This window comes from Ranitomeya variabilis, chromosome 3, assembly GCF_051348905.1.
Source record: "Ranitomeya variabilis isolate aRanVar5 chromosome 3, aRanVar5.hap1, whole genome shotgun sequence".
NCBI lineage: Eukaryota > Metazoa > Chordata > Amphibia > Anura > Dendrobatidae > Ranitomeya > Ranitomeya variabilis.
The window spans coordinates 23,489,679-23,517,116 of record NC_135234.1 but is presented as its reverse complement, the minus strand read 5'-3'; the positions used below and the strand labels follow the sequence as shown (position 1 = coordinate 23,517,116).

General features: G+C 49.0%; 1 protein-coding gene across 3 annotated transcripts in view; it reads right to left on the bottom strand.

Moving 5' to 3' along the window:
- Positions 1 to 3,108: 3,108 nt before the first annotated feature.
- The window catches only part of LOC143817901 (apovitellenin-1-like), a 165,630-nt gene continuing 141,300 nt past the window's right edge, over positions 3,109 to 27,438 (bottom strand). For 2 of the 3 annotated variants that reach the window (XM_077299369.1, XM_077299370.1), the window contains exons 2-5: positions 4,428 to 4,439; positions 4,310 to 4,389; positions 4,060 to 4,222; positions 3,109 to 3,858 (exon numbers count right to left, since the gene is read on the bottom strand). In XM_077299369.1, coding sequence (XP_077155484.1) covers positions 3,762 to 3,858; positions 4,060 to 4,222; positions 4,310 to 4,389; positions 4,428 to 4,439 — 352 coding nt within the window. In that variant the 3' untranslated portion in view covers positions 3,109 to 3,761. Of the gene's footprint in view, positions 3,859 to 4,059; positions 4,223 to 4,309; positions 4,392 to 4,427; positions 4,440 to 27,438 lie in introns of all 3 variants that reach the window. The other variant, XM_077299368.1, reaches the window with a different exon arrangement.

The following is a 27,438-nucleotide window of genomic DNA, read 5'->3' as shown; positions in this document are numbered from 1 at the left end:
CACGACACCTGACACCTGTTGGAGATGCTTAAAGGAAATAGGCTCTTACATGCATATTTGGTGGGACTGCCCCCCCATAAAGGATCTGTGGTTGGCTATTTTTGAACTTCATAACAAGCTGTCTATTACACAGATCCAACCTTCAGCGAGTCTAGCATTGCTGTCCTTATGTGACTTATCGATATCTAGATTCAAAAGAGGCATTCTTAGACATTTTCTCACCGCAGTTAGGAATCTAATTCCACGCTTTTGGAAACAAGAAAAATCTCCTTCTCGTGCGGAATTTGTGGCTGAACTCAATAACATTTATAGAATGGAGCAACTGATAAATCAGTCATCTAATAATTTTGAAAAAACCTTCAATACTTGGGCCCCCTGGATTGCCTTTAGGGAAACCCCTTAGCATGCGAATTGAGATACTGATTTGGCTTTAATCCTAAGTCATATTGCACGACTCGTTAAAGGGTTGATTGTGACTTGTAGGATCGCTACTTCCAATAGGTGGCGCTATAGAGTAAAGTCCTCTTTTTCTCAGAAGAGGCAATTTGCATATCTCTTTAATGGCATTTTTTAAACCAAAATTTTAGTGTTCAAGAGTTTTCTTTATGTATCAGGGTTGGTGTGTTACATTTATATTCAGGACTTGTAATACCAGGGAAGTGTAAGGTAATGTAGTATCATTTTTAGCAAACCTATACCCTCTTATTAAGATCAAGACACAGAACAAAAAAGTTAGAGATATCCCGAGAATGAATAATGGTGAAGGGGTTTTACCTCAGCAGGCGATGGTGAGAAATTGCAATATCATAGTAAGAATGGTTCCGGATGTTGGGTAAATGGGGCTTCGCTCTTCTAATTTCCCTGGGGCGGGTGACGGGATATAATTAGTCACTTCCCAATGTGGCACAGAAGCGTCATACAAGTCTGTATTCTTAAAACCTCTTTTTGCAAAGTTCTAATATAAGTTGCAGTATGACAGCATGGACAAGGCGGCTCACGTGAACTGGCATCACATTGTACAATCTTCATCAATGTAAAGAAATGAACATGATTGTATTGGTAATATGTTATATGATTAGTACAAAAAAACATTAAAAAGAGGTAGATACAAGAAGTAATCTCGACACCTTAGGCATGTAAATCTGGATATGGGATGAATCAGCAGAAGTATCTGATGTCAAGAATTGTAGGATACAAATGTATGCATAGGAGAGCTGAATGCATCACTCAGAAGAACGGAACAATGCCGCACCATAGTAAAGCGCCTGTGCTGGAGTAAATCATCATTACTCTGAATGCTAATAATAATAAGCAAGGGTTATAAGAGTCTGAATAGAAATGAGAATTAACCTGCATATGCATGGCTGTATCTCATAGAATAACATCCATTAGTGTGGTGCATTGCACTAACCACAAGTTCCCAGGAGCCGGCCTCGGCGCGCGTTTCGTGTTGACTTTCTCAACAGGGGCATAAGCAACTGTAAGCACTATAATCAGCCGGCAAGTAAAAATGGTGGCCAGCTCACGCATGTGCTGTGTAACCTCTCACACTGTTCCATCCCATCAGGCCTCCCACTTGCGAGTGCTCACGTTCGTGACGTCATCGAGAGTTTTTCCCTGATGTGTGCTCTCCCAGAGATGCCGCTCATGTGATGGCCACATCCGATGGGGGTGCACACCGCATACGCCGACATGCCGGCTGATTATAGTGTAACCCTTTATAAGGAAGACAGGAGCAACAGTTACTCACATCACTGTACAAACACACTACAGACGTACACCGCGCACACACACTACAGACATATACTGTACACACACTACAGACATCACTGTACACACACAGTACAGAATACACAACACCCACTACAGACATACACTGTACACGTGCTACAGACATACACTGTACACACTACAGACATACTGTATACACACACTACAGACATCACTGTACACACACACACACTACAGAATACACTGATAAGCAAAATGGTAACAATATTTTGAACTTTTGGCTTTCATGCTCCATATCTCAACATCCGCTACTGCTTTTAACGTGAGATTACCATCATTTTGTAGACAATCATCATAAATTTACCTTGCAACTATTTAGCATCTGATTAGTTATGCAGATTCTTGTCATGTCGCTGCATTGTTACTGTTTTGGTCGAAAAAATTTCATTAAAATTTTTATTATTTTGTCAGCATTTTGTAAATTCACCTTTGGCTTTCAACATGGCCTGAATCCATCTGGGTATCTCTAGATCAGATTCAAGCATGTCTCGACCGAAATCTGATCCCAGGTCTCTTCTCACACAGTTGGTGCCTACTGGTCGCCTCACTTGGGTCTGTATACAGCTGTTTCTTCACCTCTCCCCATGAGTGTTTGATTGTGTTGAGGTCTGGGGACTGTGGGGATAATCCAGCACATCTACTTCATTGTCATTGCAAAAGCCAGCAGACGACGTCAGGCAAAATGGAGTACAGCACAACAGCTGGCACATCAGGAGATGAGTAAGTTGCTTATCCAGCAGATGCAGCAGCAGCTCCAACTGCAGCAGCAATACCAACAGGACCAGTTCAGACAACAGCAGCAGCAGAGTGAGTTGCTTGCAGAGGCAGCTCGTGGGAGACCTGAAGCCCATTCGACAAGTCCAGATGATGACACAGACGTCCGTAAGGCAGTAAGCCTAGCGATGCAAAAAATGACATCGGGTGATAATGTAGAGGCGTTTTTGCCTGTGTTGGAGTGGGTAGCAGAGCGGGAGAAGCTGCCACCAGAGCAGTGGGTGGAGGTGATGGCCCCCTATTTGACTGGTGAACCCCAGAAGGTTTATTATGACTTGGCCTTCCAAGATGCCCGGGAATATGACAAACTAAAAACCAAGATGTGGTGACAAACCCACTTGCTCTCAGATGTTTGACCTACGGCATCTGGTACAGAAGTGGTTGCAGCCAGAATCCTCCACTCCAGGCTAGATAGTCGAGCGGGTGGTCATGGACAGGTTTATTCACTCCCTCCCAAGGCCGGTACAGACCTGGATTGCCCAGGGAGACCCCCAGAATTCAGTTGCCCTACACTGTACATCAATACATACACAATACACACACTTCAAGCTTTACGCCTTTTATTCCATGCAGAATCTAACAAAAAATGTGTAGTTTGCACATAAGTCTCTCCGCTATGATACATTTAGCTCTGGACCACTATCTAAAAATAAATTCACAATCTTCCATTTTTACTTGGTAATTTTAATGATTGAAGGTTATTGATCTCACTGTATTGTATTTACCACTAACAGTAACACTTCAACCTGGTAAAAGTCACCCTGCTCCTACACATCCATTCCGCACATCAGAAAGGTATACTGAAAAGGATTTAAAGAGGTTGCCCCGTAAACAATATTTCCACGGTGACAGCGGTATGAAGAATGAGGGATCAATAATGCTGGACCCCCCCCCCCCCCCCGATCATAAACTTAGGGGCTCCAAAGTGTCCTGTGTGGATGGAACAGCAGTGAGCATGTGCGACCACTGCTGTAGACACTGCCTAGAAGAGTGGTGGTCGCACATGCTCACTACAGCTCAATTCACACAGGGAACTTGGGATCCTCTGTTCTTGGGATCGGTGGTGTAAACAAGTGATCGCACACTTTCCATCTCCTTAGGGGACAACTAATTTAGTAATTAACCAGATAGAGTCAAAGGGAACATTTCCACAGCCTGCTGGTGGGCCACGAGTTCGGGGGAGGACTTGCACAACTTCACTCTTTACTTTTCTTGTTCAGGAAATCTGATATGTTCTGATAAAGTTCCTCTGCTTTCACGGTGAGCTCAGATGTCTTTTTTATTAAGTAGCCCCTGCGAAAGACAATTATTTAATATTAATATATTAGGTTTTTTATTATTTTTTTACCATTTCTTCTTTTTTAACTTTCATCTTTTTTTTAAACCGGTCACCCGGATTAGGGCGTCCGCACATGACGGGCATCCTTCGAGATAAGGAGCAGACTGAACATATAAATCATGTTTATGGAGAAAAATCCTACGTATATTTTTTACCGTGTGTCTTGGACAAGGGGTTTTTCGAACAAATCCATAAGGCTCTTCCCGGCTTCTGGAGAAACCTTATTCACAGCCTCATAGACATAGAAGGCCACAGTGTCCGGAATGATCAACCAGTCCCGACGCACATGTCTCTTGGAAACGGCTTTTCCTTCAACTTCTATTATGGGTTCCAGTAAAAGCATAAAAAAAGTCAATGGTTTGTTATGGTCTTGTTATGTTGAGTTTGGAATGAATATTCACCTACCAGTGGAGAGAAGGAGCAGGAAACAGGTGGCTGCGATAACCAGACGCATGACCGGATCCCAAAAACCGATATATATATATATATATATATATATATATATATATATATATATATATATCTGAGGCTGGCGCTGTAAGAATACGAAGAATATTGAGGTCATGAAATCAACGGCGGGAGACGAGAAAACTAAAGACTCAAAATCACATTTCTCTTCACTTTTAAAATTTACCTCAAAACATGAACACAAAATAGTAAAATGGACTTGATATACTGATACCTGGGGAGCGAGATAATGACACTGACACTCGGGGTACAGGATAATGACACTGACACTGGGGGTACAGGATAATGACACTGACACTCGGGGTACAGGATAATGACACTGACACTGGGGGTACAGGATAATGACACTGACACTCCGGGTACAGGATAATGTCACTGACACTCGGGGTACAGGATAATGACACTGACACTGGGGTACAGGATAATGACACTGACACTGGGGGTACAGGATAATGACACTGACACTGGGGGTACAGGATAATGATGCTGACACTCGGGGTACAGGATAATGACACTGACACTGGGGGTACAGGATAATGACACTGACACTCGGGGTACAGGATAATGACACTGACACTGGGGGTACAGGATAATGACACTGACACTGGGGGTACAGGATAATGACACTGACACTGGGGTACAGGATAATGTCACTGACACTCGGGGTACAGGATAATGACACTGACACTGGGGTACAGGATAATGACACTGACACTGGGGGTACGGGATAATGACACTGACACTGGGGGTACAGGATAATGACACTGACACTGGGGGTACAGGATAATGACACTGACACTGGGGGTACAGGATAATGACACTGACACTGGGGGTACAGGATAATGACACTGACACTGGGGGTACAGGATAATGACACTGACACTCGGGGTACAGGATAATGACACTGACACTGGGGGTACAGGATAATGACACTGACACTCGGGGTACAGGATAATGACACTGACACTGGGGGTACAGGATAATGACACTGACACTCGGGGTACAGGATAATGACACTGACACTGGGGGTACAGGATAATGACACTGACACTGGGGGTACAGGATAATGACACTGACACTGGGGGTACAGGATAATGACACTGACACTGGGGGTACAGGATAATGACACTGACACTGGGGGTACAGGATAATGACACTGATACTGGGGGTACAGGATAATGACACTGACACTGGGGGTACAGGATAATGACACTGACACTGGGGGTACAGGATAATGACACTGACACTGGGGGTACAGGATAATGGCACTGGGGGTACAGGATAATGGCACTGGGGGTACAGGATAATGACACTGACACTCGGGGTACAGGATAATGACACTGACACTCGGGGTACAGGATAATGACACTGACACTGGGGGTACGGGATAATGACACTGACACTGGGGGTACAGGATAATGACACTGACACTTGGGGTACAGGATAATGACACTGACACTGGGGGTACAGGATAATGACACTGACACTGGGGGTACAGGATAATGACACTGACACTGGGGGTACAGGATAATGACACTGACACTGGGGGTACAGGATAATGACACTGATACTGGGGGTACAGGATAATGACACTGACACTGGGGGTACAGGATAATGACACTGACACTGGGGGTACAGGATAATGACACTGACACTGGGGGTACAGGATAATGGCACTGGGGGTACAGGATAATGGCACTGGGGGTACAGGATAATGACACTGACACTCGGGGTACAGGATAATGACACTGACACTCGGGGTACAGGATAATGACACTGACACTGGGGGTACGGGATAATGACACTGACACTGGGGGTACAGGATAATGACACTGACACTTGGGGTACAGGATAATGACACTGACACTGGGGGTACAGGATAATGACACTGACACTGGGGGTACGGGATAATGACACTGACACTGGGGGTACAGGATAATGACACACACTGGGGGTACAGGATAATGACACTGACACTGGGGGTACAGGATAATGACACTGACACTCGGGGTACAGGATAATGACACTGACACTGGGGGTACAGGATAATGACGCTGACACTCGGGGTACAGGATAATGACACTGACACTGGGGGTACAGGATAATGACACTGACACTGGGGGTACAGGATAATGACGCTGACACTGGGGGTACAGGATAATGACACTGACACTCGGGGTACAGGATAATGACACTGACACTGGGGGTACAGGATAATGACACTGACACTGGGGGTACAGGATAATGACACTGACACTGGGGGTACAGGATAATGACACTGACACTGGGGGTACAGGATAATGACACTGACACTGGGGTACAGGATAATGACACTGACACTGGGGGTACAGGATAATGACACTGATACTGGGGGTACAGGATAATGACACTGACACTGGGGGTACAGGATAATGACACTGACACTGGGGGTACAGGATAATGACACTGACACTGGGGGTACAGGATAATGGCACTGGGGGTACAGGATAATGGCACTGGGGGTACAGGATAATGACACTGACACTCGGGGTACAGGATAATGACACTGACACTCGGGGTACAGGATAACGACACTGACACTGGGGGTACAGGATGATGACACTGACACTGGGGTACAGGATAATGACACTGACACTGGGGGTACAGGATAATGACGCTGACACTGGGGGTACAGGATAATGACACTGACACTCGGGGTACAGGATAATGACACTGACACTGGGGGTACAGGATAATGACGCTGACACTGGGGGTACAGGATAATGACACTGACACTCGGGGTACAGGATAATGACACTGACACTCGGGGTACAGGATAATGACACTGACACTGGGGGTACAGGATGATGACACTGACACTGGGGGTACAGGATAATGACACTGACACTCGGGGTACAGGATAATGACACTGACACTCGGGGTACAGGATAATGACACTGACACTGGGGGTACAGGATGATGACACTGACACTCGGGGTACGGGATAATGACACTGACACTGGGGGTACAGGATAATGACACTGACACTCGGGGTACGGGATAATGACACTGACACTGGGGGTACAGGATAATGACACTGACACTGGGGGTACAGGATAATGACACTGACACTGGGGGTACAGGATAATGACACTGACACTGGGGTACCGGATAATGACACTGACACTGGGGGTACAGGATAAAGACACTGACACTGGGGGTACAGGATAATGACACTGATACTCGGGGTACAGGATAATGACACTGACACTGGGGGTACAGGATAATGACACTGACACTGGGGGTACAGGATAATGACACTGACACTGGGGGTACAGGATAATGACACTGACACTCGGGGTACAGGATAATGACACTGACACTGGGGGTACAGGATGATGACACTGACACTGGGGGTACAGGATAATAACACTGACACTCGGGGTACAGGATAATGACACTGACACTCGGGGTACAGGATGATGACACTGACACTGGGGGCACAGGATAATAACACTGACACTCGGGGTACAGGATAATGACACTGACACTGGGGGTACAGGATAATGACACTGACACTCGGGGTACAGGATAATGACACTGACACTGGGGGTACAGGATAATGACGCTGACACTGGGGGTACAGGATAATGACACTGACACTCGGGGTACAGGATAATGACACTGACACTGGGGGTACAGGATAATGACACTGACACTGGGGGTACAGGATAATGACCCTGACACTGGGGGTACAGCATAATGACACTGACACTGGGGGTACAGGATGATGACACTGACACTCGGGGTACAGGATAATGACACTCGGGGTACAGGATAATAACACTGACACTCGGGGTACAGGATAATGACGCTGACACTGGGGTACAGGATAATGACGCTGACACTGGGGTACAGGATAATGACACTCGGGGTACAGGATAATGACTCTGACACTGGGGGTACAGGATAATGACCCTGACACTGGGGGTACAGGATAATGACGCTGACACTCGGGGTACAGGATAATGACACTGACACTGGGGTACAGGATAATGACACTGACACTGGGGTACAGGATAATGACACTCGGGGTACAGGATAATGACTCTGACACTGGGGGTACAGGATAATGACCCTGACACTGGGGGTACAGGATAATGACGCTGACACTCGGGGTACAGGATAATGACACTGACACTCGGGGTACAGGATAATGACACTGACACTGGGGGTACAGGATAATGACACTGACACTGGGGGTACAGGATAATGACCCTGACACTCGGGGTACAGGATAATGACACTGACACTGGGGGTACAGGATAATGACACTGACACTGGAGGTACAGGATAATGGCACTGACACTCGGGGTACAGGATAATGACACTGACACTCGGGGTACAGGATAATGACTCTGACACTGGGGGTACAGGATAATGACCCTGACACTGGGGGTACAGGATAATGACGCTGACACTCGGGGTACAGGATAATGACACTGACACTGGGGGTACAGGATAATGACTCTGACACTGGGGGTACAGGATAATGACCCTGACACTGGGGGTACAGGATAATGACACTGACACTGGGGTACAGGATAATGACCCTGACACTCGGGGTACAGGATAATGACTCTGACACTGGGGGTACAGGATAATGACCCTGACACTGGGGGTACAGGATAATGACCCTGACACTCGGGGTACAGGATAATGACTCTGACACTGGGGGTACAGGATAATGACCCTGACACTGGGGGTACAGGATAATGACGCTGACACTCGGGGTACAGGATAATGACACTGACACTGGGGGTACAGGATAATGACTCTGACACTGGGGGTACAGGATAATAACACTGACACTCGGGGTACAGGATAATGACACTGACACTGGGGTACAGGATAATGACACTTACACTGGGGGTACAGGATAATGACACTGACACTGGGGGTACAGGAAAATGACTCTGACACTGGGGTACAGGATAATGACACTGACACTGGGGGTACAGGATAATGACACTGACAATCGGGGTACAGGATAATGACACTGACACTGGGGGTACAGGATAATGACACTGACACTGGGGGTACAGGATAATAACACTGACACTCGGGGTACAGGATAATGACGCTGACACTGGGGGTACAGGATAATGACACTGACACTGGGGGTACAGGATAATGACACTGACACTGGGGGTACAGGATAATGACCCTGACACTGGGGGTACAGCATAATGACACTGACACTGGGGGTACAGGATAATGACACTGACACCGGGGGTACAGGATAATGACACTGACACTGGGGGTACAGGATAATGACACTGACACCGGGGGTACAGGATAATGACACTGACACTCGGGGTACAGGATAATGACACTCGGGGTACAGGATAATAACACTGACACTCGGGGTACAGGATAATGACACTGACACTCGGGGTACAGGATAATGACACTCGGGGTACAGGATAATGACACTGGGGGTACAGGATAATGACACTGACACTGGGGATACAGGATAATGACCCTGACACTGGGGGTACAGGATAATGACACTGACACTGGGGGTACAGGATAATGACACTGACACTGGGGGTACAGGATAATGACACTAACACTGGGGGTACAGGATAATGACACTGACACTGGGGGTACAGGATAATGACACTGACACTGGGGGTACAGGATAATGACACTGGGGGTACAGGATAATGACACTGACACTGGGGGTATAGGATAATGACACTGACACTGGGGGTACAGGATAATGACACTGACACTGGGGATACAGGATAATGACACTGACACTTGGGGTACAGGATAATGACACTGACACTGGGGGTACAGGATAATGACACTGACACTGGGGGTACAGGATAATGACACTGACACTGGGGTACAGGATAATGACACTGACACTCGGGGTACAGGATAATGACACTGACACTGGGGGTACAGGATAATGACGCTGACACTGGGGGTACAGGATAATGGCACTGACACTGGGGGTACAGGATAATGACACTGACACCGGGGGTACAGGATAATGACACTGACACTGGGGGTACAGGATGATGACAGTGACACTGGGGGTACAGGATGATGACACTGACACTCGGGGTACAGGATAATGACACTCGGGGTACAGGATAATAACACTGACACTCGGGGTACAGGATAATGACACTGACACTGGGGGTACAGGATAATGACGCTGACACTGGGGTACAGGATAATGACGCTGACACTGGGGTACAGGATAATGACACTCGGGGTACAGGATAATGACTCTGACACTGGGGGTACAGGATAATGACCCTGACACTGGGGGTACAGGATAATGACGCTGACACTCGGGGTACAGGATAATGACACTGACACTGGGGTACAGGATAATGACACTGACACTGGGGTACAGGATAATGACTCTGACACTGGGGGTACAGGATAATGACCCTGACACTGGGGGTACAGGATAATGACGCTGACACTCGGGGTACAGGATAATGACGCTGACACTGGGGGTACAGGATAATGACACTCGGGGTACAGGATAATGACACTCGGGGTACAGGATAATGACACTCGGGGTACAGGATAATGACACTGGGGGTACAGGATAATGACACTGACACTGGGGGTACAGGATAATGACCCTGACACTGGGGGTACAGGATAATGACACTGACACTGGGGTACAGGATAATGACACTCGGGGTACAGGATAATGACACTGACACTCGGGGTACAGGATAATGACACTGACACTGGGGGTACAGGATAATGACACTGACACTGGGGGTACAGGATAATGACCCTGACACTCGGGGTACAGGATAATGACACTCGGGGTACAGGATAATGACACTCGGGGTACAGGATAATGACACTGGGGGTACAGGATAATGACACTGACACTGGGGGTACAGGATAATGACCCTGACACTGGGGGTACAGGATAATGACACTGACACTCGGGGTACAGGATAATGACACTCGGGGTACAGGATAATGACACTGACACTCGGGGTACAGGATAATGACACTGACACTGGGGGTACAGGATAATGACACTGACACTGGGGGTACAGGATAATGACCCTGACACTCGGGGTACAGGATAATGACACTGACACTGGGGGTACAGGATAATGACACTGACACTGGGGGTACAGGATAATGACCCTGACACTCGGGGTACAGGATAATGACACTGACACTGGGGGTACAGGATAATGACACTGACACTGGGGGTACAGGATAATGACCCTGACACTCGGGGTACAGGATAATGACACTGACACTCGGGGTACAGGATAATGACACTGACACTCGGGGTACAGGATAATGACACTGACACTGGGGGTACAGGATAATGACACTGACACTCCGGGTACAGGATAATGTCACTGACACTCGGGGTACAGGATAATGACACTGACACTGGGGGTACAGGATAATGACACTGACACTGGGGGTACAGGATAATGACACTGACACTGGGGGTACAGGATAATGACACACACTGGGGGTACAGGATAATGACACTGACACTGGGGGTACAGGATAATGACACTGACACTCGGGGTACAGGATAATGACACTGACACTGGGGGTACAGGATAATGACACTGACACTGGGGGTACAGGATAATGACACTGACACTGGGGTACAGGATAATGACACTGACACTGGGGGTACAGGATAATGACACTGATACTGGGGGTACAGGATAATGACACTGACACTGGGGGTACAGGATAATGACACTGACACTGGGGGTACAGGATAATGACACTGACACTGGGGGTACAGGATAATGACACTGATACTGGGGGTACAGGATAATGACACTGACACTGGGGGTACAGGATAATGACACTGACACTGGGGGTACACGATAATGACACTGACACTGGGGGTACAGGATAATGGCACTGGGGGTACAGGATAATGACACTGACACTCGGGGTACAGGATAATGACACTGACACTCGGGGTACAGGATAACGACACTGACACTGGGGGTACAGGATGATGACACTGACACTGGGGGTACAGGATAATGGCACTGACACTGGGGTACAGGATAATGACACTGACACTGGGAGTACAGGATAATGACGCTGACACTCGGGGTACAGGATAATGACACTGACACTGGGGGTACAGGATAATGACGCTGACACTGGGGGTACAGGATAATGACACTGACACTCGGGGTACAGGATAATGACACTGACACTGGGGTACAGGATAATGACACTGACACTCGGGGTACAGGATAATGACACTGACACTGGGGGTACAGGATAATGACGCTGACACTGGGGGTACAGGATAATGACACTGACACTCGGGGTACAGGATAATGACACTGACACTCGGGGTACAGGATAATGACACTGACACTGGGGGTACAGGATAATGACACTGACACTGGGGGTACAGGATAATGACACTGACACTGGGGGTACAGGATAATGACACTGACACTCGGGGTACAGGATAATGACACTGACACTCGGGGTACAGGATAATGACACTGACACTGGGGGTACAGGATAATGACACTGACACTGGGGGTACAGGATAATGACACTGACACTGGGGGTACAGGATAATGACACTGACACTGGGGTACCGGATAATGACACTGACACTGGGGGTACAGGATAAAGACACTGACACTGGGGGTACAGGATAATGACACTGATACTCGGGGTACAGGATAATGACACTGACACTGGGGGTACAGGATAATGACACTGACACTGGGGGTACAGGATAATGACACTGACACTGGGGGTACAGGATAATGACACTGACACTGGGGGTACAGGATAATGACACTGACACTCGGGGTACAGGATAATGACACTGACACTGGGGGTACAGGATGATGACACTGACACTGGGGGTACAGGATAATAACACTGACACTCGGGGTACAGGATAATGACACTGACACTGGGGGTACAGGATAATGACACTGACACTGGGGGTACAGGATGATGACACTGACACTCGGGGTACAGGATAATGACACTGGGGGTACAGGATAATAACACTGACACTCGGGGTACAGGATAATGACACTGACACTGGGGGTACAGGATAATGACACTGACACTGGGGGTACAGGATAATGACGCTGACACTGGGGGTACAGGATAATGACACTGACACTCGGGGTACAGGATAATGACACTGACACTGGGGGTACAGGATAATGACGCTGACACTGGGGGTACAGGATAATGACCCTGACACTGGGGGTACAGGATAATGACACTGACACTCGGGGTACAGGATAATGACACTGACACTGGGGGTACAGGATAATGACACTCGGGGTACAGGATAATGACACTGGGGGTACAGGATAATGACACTGACACTGGGGATACAGGATAATGACCCTGACACTGGGGGTACAGGATAATGACACTGACACTGGGGGTACAGGATAATGACACTGACACTGGGGGTACAGGATAATGACACTGACACTCGGGGTACAGGATAATGACACTGACACTCGGGGTACAGGATAATGACACTGACACTCGGGGTACAGGATAATGACACTCGGGGTACAGGATAATGACACTGGGGGTACAGGATAATGACACTGACACTGGGGATACACGATAATGACCCTGACACTGGGGGTACAGGATAATGACACTGACACTGGGGGTACAGGATAATGACACTGACACTGGGGGTACAGGATAATGACACTAACACTGGGGGTACAGGATAATGACACTGACACTGGGGGTACAGGATAATGACACTGACACTCGGGGTACAGGATAATGACACTGACACTGGGGGTACAGGATAATGACACTGACACTGGGGGTACAGGATAATGACCCTGACACTGGGGGTACAGCATAATGACACTGACACTGGGGGTACAGGATAATGACACTGACACCGGGGGTACAGGATAATGACACTGACACTGGGGGTACAGGATGATGACACTGACACTCGGGGTACAGGATAATGACACTGACACTGGGGGTACAGGATAATGACACTCGGGGTACAGGATAATGACTCTGACACTGGGGGTACAGGATAATGACCCTGACACTGGGGGTACAGGATAATGACGCTGACACTCGGGGTACAGGATAATGACACTGACACTGGGGTACAGGATAATGACACTGACACTGGGGTACAGGATAATGACACTCGGGGTACAGGATAATGACTCTGACACTGGGGGTACAGGATAATGACCCTGACACTGGGGGTACAGGATAATGACGCTGACACTCGGGGTACAGGATAATGACACTGACACTCGGGGTACAGGATAATGACACTCGGGGTACAGGATAATGACACTCGGGGTACAGGATAATGACACTGGGGGTACAGGATAATGACACTGACACTGGGGGTACAGGATAATGACACTGACACTGGGGGTACAGGATAATGACACAGACACTGGGGGTACAGGATAATGACACTGACACTCGGGGTACAGGATAATGACACTGACACTGGGGGTACAGGATAATGACACTGACACTGGGGGTACAGGATAATGACCCTGACACTCGGGGTACAGGATAATGACACTGACACTGGGGGTACAGGATAATGACACTGACACTCGGGGTACAGGATAATGACACTGACACTGGGGGTACAGGATAATGACACTGACACTGGAGGTACAGGATAATGGCACTGACACTCGGGGTACAGGATAATGACACTGACACTCGGGGTACAGGATAATGACTCTGACACTGGGGGTACAGGATAATGACCCTGACACTGGGGGTACAGGATAATGACGCTGACACTCGGGGTACAGGATAATGACACTGACACTGGGGGTACAGGATAATGACTCTGACACTGGGGGTACAGGATAATGACCCTGACACTGGGGGTACAGGATAATGACACTGACACTGGGGTACAGGATAATGACCCTGACACTCGGGGTACAGGATAATGACTCTGACACTGGGGGTACAGGATAATGACCCTGACACTGGGGGTACAGGATAATGACCCTGACACTCGGGGTACAGGATAATGACTCTGACACTGGGGGTACAGGATAATGACCCTGACACTGGGGGTACAGGATAATGACGCTGACACTCGGGGTACAGGATAATGACACTGACACTGGGGGTACAGGATAATGACTCTGACACTGGGGGTACAGGATAATAACACTGACACTCGGGGTACAGGATAATGACACTGACACTGGGGTACAGGATAATGACACTTACACTGGGGGTACAGGATAATGACACTGACACTGGGGGTACAGGATAATGACTCTGACACTGGGGTACAGGATAATGACACTGACACTGGGGGTACAGGATAATGACACTGACAATCGGGGTACAGGATAATGACACTGACACTGGGGGTACAGGATAATGACACTGACACTGGGGGTACAGGATAATAACACTGACACTCGGGGTACAGGATAATGACGCTGACACTGGGGGTACAGGATAATGACACTGACACTGGGGGTACAGGATAATGACACTGACACTGGGGGTACAGGATAATGACCCTGACACTGGGGGTACAGCATAATGACACTGACACTGGGGGTACAGGATAATGACACTGACACCGGGGGTACAGGATAATGACACTGACACTGGGGGTACAGGATAATGACACTGACACTCGGGGTACAGGATAATGACACTCGGGGTACAGGATAATAACACTGACACTCGGGGTACAGGATAATGACACTGACACTGGGGGTACAGGATAATGACGCTGACACTGGGGTACAGGATAATGACGCTGACACTGGGGTACAGGATAATGACACTCGGGGTACAGGATAATGACTCTGACACTGGGGGTACAGGATAATGACCCTGACACTGGGGGTACAGGATAATGACGCTGACACTCGGGGTACAGGATAATGACACTGACACTGGGGTACAGGATAATGACACTGACACTGGGGTACAGGATAATGACTCTGACACTGGGGGTACAGGATAATGACCCTGACACTGGGGGTACAGGATAATGACGCTGACACTCGGGGTACAGGATAATGACACTGACACTCGGGGTACAGGATAATGACACTCGGGGTACAGGATAATGACACTCGGGGTACAGGATAATGACACTGGGGGTACAGGATAATGACACTGACACTGGGGGTACAGGATAATGACACTGACACTGGGGGTACAGGATAATGACACAGACACTGGGGGTACAGGATAATGACACTGACACTAGGGGTACAGGATAATGACACTGACACTGGGGGTACAGGATAATGACACTGACACTCGGGGTACAGGATAATGACACTGACACTGGGGGTACAGGATAATGACACTGACACTGGGGGTACAGGATAATGACCCTGACACTCGGGGTACAGGATAATGACACTGACACTGGGGGTACAGGATAATGACACTGACACTGGGGGTACAGGATAATGACACTGACACTGGGGGTACAGGATAATGACACTGACACTCGGGGTACAGGATAATGACACTGACACTGGGGGTACAGGATAATGACACTGACACTGGGGGTACAGGATAATGACCCTGACACTCGGGGTACAGGATAATGACACTGACACTGGGGGTACAGGATAATGACACTGACACTGGGGGTACAGGATAATGACACTGACACTGGGGGTACAGGATAATGACACTGACACTGGGGGTACAGGATAATGACACTGACACTGGGGGTACAGGATAATGACCCTGACACTCGGGGTACAGGATAATGACACTGACACTGGGGGTACAGGATAATGACACTGACACTCGGGGTACAGGATAATGACACTGACACTCGGGGTACAGGATAATGACTCTGACACTGGGGGTACAGGATAATGACCCTGACACTGGGGGTACAGGATAATGACGCTGACACTCGGGGTACAGGATAATGACACTGACACTGGGGGTACAGGATAATGACTCTGACACTGGGGGTACAGGATAATGACCCTGACACTGGGGGTACAGGATAATGACACTGACACTGGGGTACAGGATAATGACCCTGACACTCGGGGTACAGGATAATGACCCTGACACTGGGGGTACAGGATAATGACCCTGACACTGGGGGTACAGGATAATGACGCTGACACTCGGGGTACAGGATAATGACCCTGACACTGGGGGTACAGGATAATGACGCTGACACTCGGGGTACAGGATAATGACGCTGACACTGGGGGTACAGGATAATGACTCTGACACTGGGGGTACAGGATAATAACACTGACACTCGGGGTACAGGATAATGACACTGACACTGGGGTACAGGATAATGACACTTACACTGGGGGTACAGGATAATGACACTGACACTGGGGGTACAGGATAATGACACTGACACTGGGGTACAGGATAATGACACTGACACTCGGGGTACAGGATAATGACACTGACACTGGGGGTACAGGATAATGACACTGACACTCGGGGTACAGGATAATGACACTGACACTCGGGGTACAGGATAATGACACTGACACTGGGGGTACAGGATAATGACACTGACACTCGGGGTACAGGATAATGACACTGACACTGGGGGTACAGGATAATGACACTGACACTGGGGGTACAGGATAATGACACTGACACTGGGGGTACAGGATAATGACACTGACACTCGGGGTACAGGATAATGACACTGACACTGGGGGTACAGGATAATGACACTGACACTGGGGGTACAGGATAATGACACTGACACTGGGGGTACAGGATAATGACACTGACACTGGGGGTACAGGATAATGACACTGACACTGGGGGTACAGGATAATGACACTGACACTGGGGGTACAGGATAATGACACTGACACTCGGGGTACAGGATAATGACACTGTCACTGGGGGTACAGGATAATGACTCTGACACTGGGGGTACAGGATAATGACCCTGACACTGGGGGTACAGGATAATGACACTGACACTGGGGTACAGGATAATGACCCTGACACTCGGGGTACAGGATAATGACTCTGACACTGGGGGTACAGGATAATGACCCTGACACTGGGGGTACAGGATAATGACGCTGACACTCGGGGTACAGGATAATGACTCTGACACTGGGGGTACAGGATAATGACCCTGACACTGGGGGTACAGGATAATGACGCTGACACTCGGGGTACAGGATAATGACGCTGACACTGGGGGTACAGGATAATGACTCTGACACTGGGGGTACAGGATAATAACACTGACACTCGGGGTACAGGATAATGACACTGACACTGGGGTACAGGATAATGACACTTACACTGGGGGTACAGGATAATGACACTGACACTGGGGGTACAGGATAATGACACTGACACTGGGGGTACAGGATAATGACACTGACACTGGGGTACAGGATAATGACACTGACACTCGGGGTGCAGGATAATGACACTGACACTGGGGTACAGGATAATGACACTGACACTGGGGGTACAGGATAATGACACTGACACTGGGGGTACAGGATAATGACACTGACACTGGGGGTACAGGATAATGACACTGACACTCGGGGTACAAGATAATGACACTGACACTGGGGGTACAGGATAATGACACTGACACTGGGGGTACAGGATAATGACACTGACACTGGGGTACAGGATAATGACACTGACACTGGGGGTACAGGATAATGACACTGACACTGGGGGTACAGGATAATGACACTGACACTGGGGGTACAGGATAATGACACTGACACTCGGGGTACAGGATAATGACGCTGACACTGGGGGTACAGGATAATGACACTGACACTTGGGGTACAGGATAATGACACTGACTCTCGGGGTACAGGATAATGACACTGACACTGGGGTACAGGATAATGACACTGACACTGGGGTACAGGATAATGACACTGACACTCGGGGTGCAGGATAATGACACTGACACTGGGGGTACAGGATAATGACACTGACACTGGGGGTACAGGATAATGGCACTGACACTGGGGGTACAGGATAATGACACTGACACTGGGGGTACAGGATAATGGCACTGACACTCGGGGTACAGGATAATGGCACTGACACTCGGGGTACAGGATAATGACACTGACACTCGGGGTACAGGATAATGACACTGACACTGGGGGTACAGGATAATGACACTGACACTGGGGGTACAGGATAATGACACTGACACTCGGGGTACAGGATAATGACACTGACACTGGGGTACAGGATAATGACACTGACACTGGGGGTACAGGATAATGACACTGACACTGGGGGTACAGGATAATGACACTGACACTGGGGGTACAGGATAATGACACTGACACTCGGGGTACAAGATAATGACACTGACACTGGGGGTACAGGATAATGACACTGACACTGGGGGTACAGGATAATGACACTGACACTGGGGGTACAGGATAATGACACTGACACTCGGGGTACAGGATAATGACACTGACACTGGGGGTACAGGATAATGACACTGACACTGGGGGTACAGGATAATGACACTGACACTGGGGGTACAGGATAATGACACTGACACTCGGGGTACAGGATAATGACACTGACACTCGGGGTACAGGATAATGACACTGACACTGGGGGTACAGGATAATGACACTGACACTGGGGGTACAGGATAATGACACTGACACTGGGGGTACAGGATAATGACACTGACACTCGGGGTACAGGATAATGACACTGTCACTGGGGGTACAGGATAATGACACTGACACTGGGGGTACAGGATAATGACACTGACACTGGGGGTACAGGATAATGACGCTGACACTCGGGGTACAGGATAATGACACTGACACTCGGGTACAGGATAATGACACTGACATTCGGGGTACAGGATAATGACACTGACACTGGGGGTACAGGATAATGACACTGACACTGGGGGTACAGGATAATGACACTGACACTGGGGGTACAGGATAATGACACTGACACTGGGGGTACAGGATAATGACACTGACACTCGGGGTACAGGATAATGACACTGTCACTGGGGGTACAGGATAATGACACTGACACTGGGGGTACAGGATAATGACACTGACACTGGGGGTACAGGATAATGACGCTGACACTCGGGGTACAGGATAATGACACTGACACTCGGGGTACAGGATAATGGCACTGACACTCGGGGTACAGGATAATGACACTGACACTGGGGGTACAGGATAATGACACTGACACTGGGGGTACAGGATAATAACACTGACACTCGGGGTACAGGATAATGACACTGACACTCGGGGTACAGGATAATGACACTGACACTGGGGGTACAGGATAATGACACTGACACTGGGGGTACAGGATAATGACACTGACACTGGGGGTACAGGATAATAACACTGACACTCGGGGTACAGGATAATGACGCTGACACTGGGGGTACAGGATAATGACGCTGACACTGGGGGTACAGGATAATGACACTGACACTGGGGGTACAGGATAATGACACTGACACTCGGGGTACAGGATAATGACACTGACACTGGGGGTACAGGATAATGACACTGACACTGGGGGTACAGGATAATAACACTGACACTCGGGGTACAGGATAATGACGCTGACACTGGGGGTACAGGATAATGACGCTGACACTGGGGGTACAGGATAATGACACTGACACTGGGGGTACAGGATAATGACACTGACACTCGGGGTACAGGATAATGACACTGACACTCGGGGTACAGGATAATGACACTGACACTGGGGGTACAGGATAATGACTCTGACACTGGGGTACAGGATAATGACACTGACACTGGGGGTACAGGATAATGACACTGACACTCGGGGTACAGGATAATGACACTGACACTGGGGGTACAGGATAATGACACTGACACTGGGGGTACAGGATAATGACACTGACACTGGGGGTACAGGATAATGACACACACTGGGGGTACAGGATAATGACACTGACACTGGGGGTACAGGATAATGACACTGACACTGGGGGTACAGGATAATGACACTGACACTGGGGGTACAGGATAATGACACTGACACTGGGGGTACAGGATAATGACACACACTGGGGGTACAGGATAATGACACTGACACTGGGGGTACAGGATAATGACACTGACACTGGGGTACAGGATAATAACACTGACACTCGGGGTACAGGATAATGACACTGACACTGGGGGTACAGGATAATGACACTGACACTCGGGGTACAGGATAATGACACTGACACTGGGGGTACAGGATAATGACACTGACACTGGGGGTACAGGATAATGACACTGACACTGGGGGTACAGGATAATGACACTGACACTGGGGTACAGGATAATGACACTGACACTGGGGTACAGGATAATGACACTGACACTCCGGGTACAGGATAATGTCACTGACACTCGGGGTACAGGATAATGACACTGACACTGGGGGTACAGGATAATGACACTGACACTGGGGGTACAGGATAATGGCACTGGGGGTACAGGATAATGGCACTGGGGGTACAGGATAATGACACTGACACTCGGGGTACAGGATAATGACACTGACACTGGGGGTACAGGATAATGACACTGACACTGGGGGTACAGGATAATGACGCTGACACTGGGGGTACAGGATAATGACACTGACACTCGGGGTACAGGATAATGACACTGACACTCGGGGTACGGGATAATGACACTGACACTGGGGGTACAGGATAATGACACTGACACTCGGGGTACGGGATAATGACACTGACACTGGGGGTACAGGATAATGACTCTGACACTGGGGGTACAGGATAATGACACTGACACTGGGGGTACAGGATAATGACACTGACATTGGGGGTACAGGATAATGACTCTGACACTGGGGGTACAGGATAATGACACTGACACTCGGGGTACAGGATAATGACACTGACACTGGGGGTACAGGATAATGACTCTGACACTGGGGGTACGGGATAATGACACTGACACTGGGGGTACAGGATAATGACACTGACATTGGGGGTACAGGATAATGACTCTGACACTGGGGGTACAGGATAATGACACTGACACTCGGGGTACAGGATAATGACACTGACACTGGGGGTACAGGATAATGACTCTGACACTGGGGGTACAGGATAATGACACTGACACTGGGGGTACAGGATAATGACACTGACATTGGGGGTACAGGATAATGACAATGACACTGGGGGTACAGGATAATGACACTGACACTCGGGGTACAGGATAATGACACTGACACTAGGGGTACAGGATAATGACACTGACACTGGGGGTACAGGATAATGACACTGACACTGGGGGTACAGGATAAAGACACTGACACTGGGGGTACAGGATAATGACACTGATACTCGGGGTACAGGATAATGACACTGACACTGGGGGTACAGGATAATGACACTGACACTGGGGGTACAGGATAATGACACTGACACTGGGGGTACAGGATAATGACACTGACACTGGGGGTACAGGATAATGACACTGACACTCGGGGTACAGGATAATGACACTGACACTGGGGGTACAGGATAATGACGCTGACACTGGGGGTACAGGATAATGACGCTGACACTCGGGGTACAGGATAATGACACTGACACTGGGGGTACAGGATAATGACGCTGACACTGGGGGTACAGGATAATGACCCTGACACTGGGGGTACAGGATAATGACACTGACACTCGGGGTACAGGATAATGACACTGACACTGGGGGTACAGGATAATGACGCTGACACTGGGGGTACAGGATAATGACACTGACACTCGGGGTACAGGATAATGACACTGACACACGGGGTACAGGATAATGACACTGACACTGGGGGTACAGGATAATGACACTGACACCGGGGGTACAGGATAATGACACTGACACTGGGGGTACAGGATAATGACACTGACACTGGGGGTACAGGATAATGACACTGACACTGGGGGTACAGGATAATGACACTAACACTGGGGGTACAGGATAATGACACTGACACTGGGGGTACAGGATAATGACACTGACACTCGGGGTACAGGATAATGACACTGACACTGGGGGTACAGGATAATGACACTGACACTGGGGGTACAGGATAATGACACTAACACTGGGGGTACAGGATAATGACACTGACACTGGGGGTACAGGATAATGACACTGACACTCGGGGTACAGGATAATGACACTGACACTGGGGGTACAGGATAATGACACTGACACTGGGGGTACAGGATAATGACCCTGACACTGGGGGTACAGGATAATGACACTGACACCGGGGGTACAGGATAATGACACTGACACTGGGGGTACAGGATGATGACACTGACACTGGGGGTACAGGATGATGACACTGACACTCGGGGTACAGGATAATGACACTCGGGGTACAGGATAATAACACTGACACTCGGGGTACAGGATAATGACACTGACACTGGGGGTACAGGATAATGACGCTGACACTGGGGTACAGGATAATGACGCTGACACTGGGGTACAGGATAATGACACTCGGGGTACAGGATAATGACTCTGACACTGGGGGTACAGGATAATGACCCTGACACTGGGGGTACAGGATAATGACGCTGACACTCGGGGTACAGGATAATGACACTGACACTGGGGTACAGGATAATGACACTGACACTGGGGTACAGGATAATGACACTCGGGGTACAGGATAATGACTCTGACACTGGGGGTACAGGATAATGACCCTGACACTGGGGGTACAGGATAATGACGCTGACACTCGGGGTACAGGATAATGACACTGACACTCGGGGTACAGGATAATGACACTCGGGGTACAGGATAATGACACTCGGGGTACAGGATAATGACACTGGGGGTACAGGATAATGACACTGACACTGGGGGTACAGGATAATGACCCTGACACTGGGGGTACAGGATAATGACACTGACACTGGGGTACAGGATAATGACACTCGGGGTACAGGATAATGACACTGACACTCGGGGTACAGGATAATGACACTGACACTGGGGGTACAGGATAATGACACTGACACTGGGGGTACAGGATAATGACCCTGACACTCGGGGTACAGGATAATGACACTGACACTGGGGGTACAGGATAATGACACTGACACTCGGGGTACAGGATAATGACACTGACACTGGGGGTACAGGATAATGACACTGACACTGGAGGTACAGGATAATGGCACTGACACTCGGGGTACAGGATAATGACACTGACACTCGGGGTACAGGATAATGACTCTGACACTGGGGGTACAGGATAATGACCCTGACACTGGGGGTACAGGATAATGACGCTGACACTCGGGGTACAGGATAATGACACTGACACTGGGGGTACAGGATAATGACACTGACACTGGGGGTACAGGATAATGACACTGGGGGTACAGGATAATAACACTGACACTCGGGGTACAGGATAATGACACTGACACTGGGGGTACAGGATAATGACACTGACACTGGGGTACAGGATAATGACACTTACACTGGAGGTACAGGATAATGACACTGACACTCGGGGTACAGGATAATGACACTGACACTGGGGTACAGGATAATGACACTTACACTGGAGGTACAGGATAATGACACTGACAATCGGGGTACAGGATAATGACACTGACACTGGGGGTACAGGATAATGACACTGACACTGGGGGTACAGGATAATGACTCTGACACTGGGGTACAGGATAATGACACTGACACTGGGGGTACAGGATAATGACACTGACAATCGGGGTACAGGATAATGACACTGACACTGGGGGTACAGGATAATGACACTGACACTGGGGGTACAGGATAATGACACTGACACTGGGGTACAGGATAATGACACTGACACTCGGGGTACAGGATAATGACACTGACACTGGGGGTACAGGATAATGACACTGACACTCGGGGTGCAGGATAATGACACTGACACTGGGGGTACAGGATAATGGCACTGACACTGGGGGTACAGGATAATGACACTGACACTGGGGGTACAGGATAATGACGCTGACACTGGGGGTACAGGATAATGACACTGACACTCGGGGTGCAGGATAATGACACTGACACTGGGGGTACAGGATAATGGCACTGACACTCGGGGTACAGGATAATGACACTGACACTCGGGGTACAGGTTAATGACGCTGACACTGGGGGTACAGGATAATGACACTGACACTCGGGGTACAGGATAATGACACTGACACTGGGGGTACAGGATAATGACACTGACACTGGGGGTACAGGATAATGACGCTGACACTGGGGTACAGGATAATGACACTGACACTGGGGGTACAGGATAATGACACTGACACTGGGGGTACAGGATAATAACACTGACACTCGGGGTACAGGATAATGACGCTGACACTGGGGGTACAGGATAATGACACTGACACTGGGGGTACAGGATAATGACACTGATATTTGGGGTACAGGATAATGACACTGACACTGGGGGTACAGGATAATGACACTGACACTGGGGGTACAGGATAATGACACTGACACTCGGGGTACAGGATAATGACACTGACACTGGGGGTACAGGATAATGACACTGACACTGGGGGTACAGGATAATAACACTGACACTCGGGGTACAGGATAATGACGCTGACACTGGGGGTACAGGATAATGACACTGGGGGTACAGGATAATGACACTGACACTGGGGGTACAGGATAATGACACTGACACTCGGGGTACAGGATAATGACACTGACACTGGGGGTACAGGATAATGACTCTGACACTGGGGTACAGGATAATGACACTGACACTGGGGGTACAGGATAATGACACACACTGGGGGTACAGGATAATGACACTGACACTGGGGGTACAGGATAATGACGCTGACACTGGGGGTACAGGATAATGACACTGACACTCGGGGTACAGGATAATGACACTGACACTGGGGGTACAGGATAATGACACTGACACTGGGGGTACAGGATAATGACACTGACACTGGGGGTACAGGATAATGACACTGACACTTGGGGTACAGGATAATGACGCTGACACTGGGGGTACAGGATAATGACACTGACACTCGGGGTACAGGATAATGACACTGACACTGGGGGTACAGGATAATGACACTGACACTGGGGGTACAGGATAATGACACTGACACTGGGGGTACAGGATAATGGCACTGACACTCGGGGTACAGGATAATGACACTGACAGTGGGGGTACAGGATAATGACACTGACACTGGGGTACAGGATAATGACACTGACACTCGGGGTACAGGATAATGACACTGACACTGGGGGTACAGGATAATGACACTGACACTGGGGGTACAGAATAATGACACTGACACTGGGGGTACAGGATAATGACACTGACACTGGGGGTACAGGATAATGACACTGACACTCGGGGTACAGGATAATGACGCTGACACTGGGGGTACAGGATAATGACACTGACACTGGGGGTACAGGATAATGACACTGACACTGGGGGTACAGGATAATGACACTGACACTGGGGGTACAGGATAATGACACTGACACTCGGGGTACAGGATAATGACACTGACACTCGGGGTACAGGATAATGACACTGACACTGGGGTACAGGATAATGACACTGACACTCGGGGTACAGGATAATGACACTGACACTCCGGGTACAGGATAATGGCACTGACACTCGGGGTACAGGATAATGACACTCGGGGTACAGGATAATGACACTCGGGGTACAGGATGATGACACTGACACTCGGGGTACAGGATAATGACACTGACACTTGGGGTACAGGATGATGACGCTGACACTGGGGGTACAGGATAATGACACTGACACTGGGGGTACAGGATAATGACACTGACACTGGGGGTACAGGATAATGACACTGACACTGGGGTACAGGATAATGACACTAACACTCGGGGTACAGGATAATGACGCTGACACTG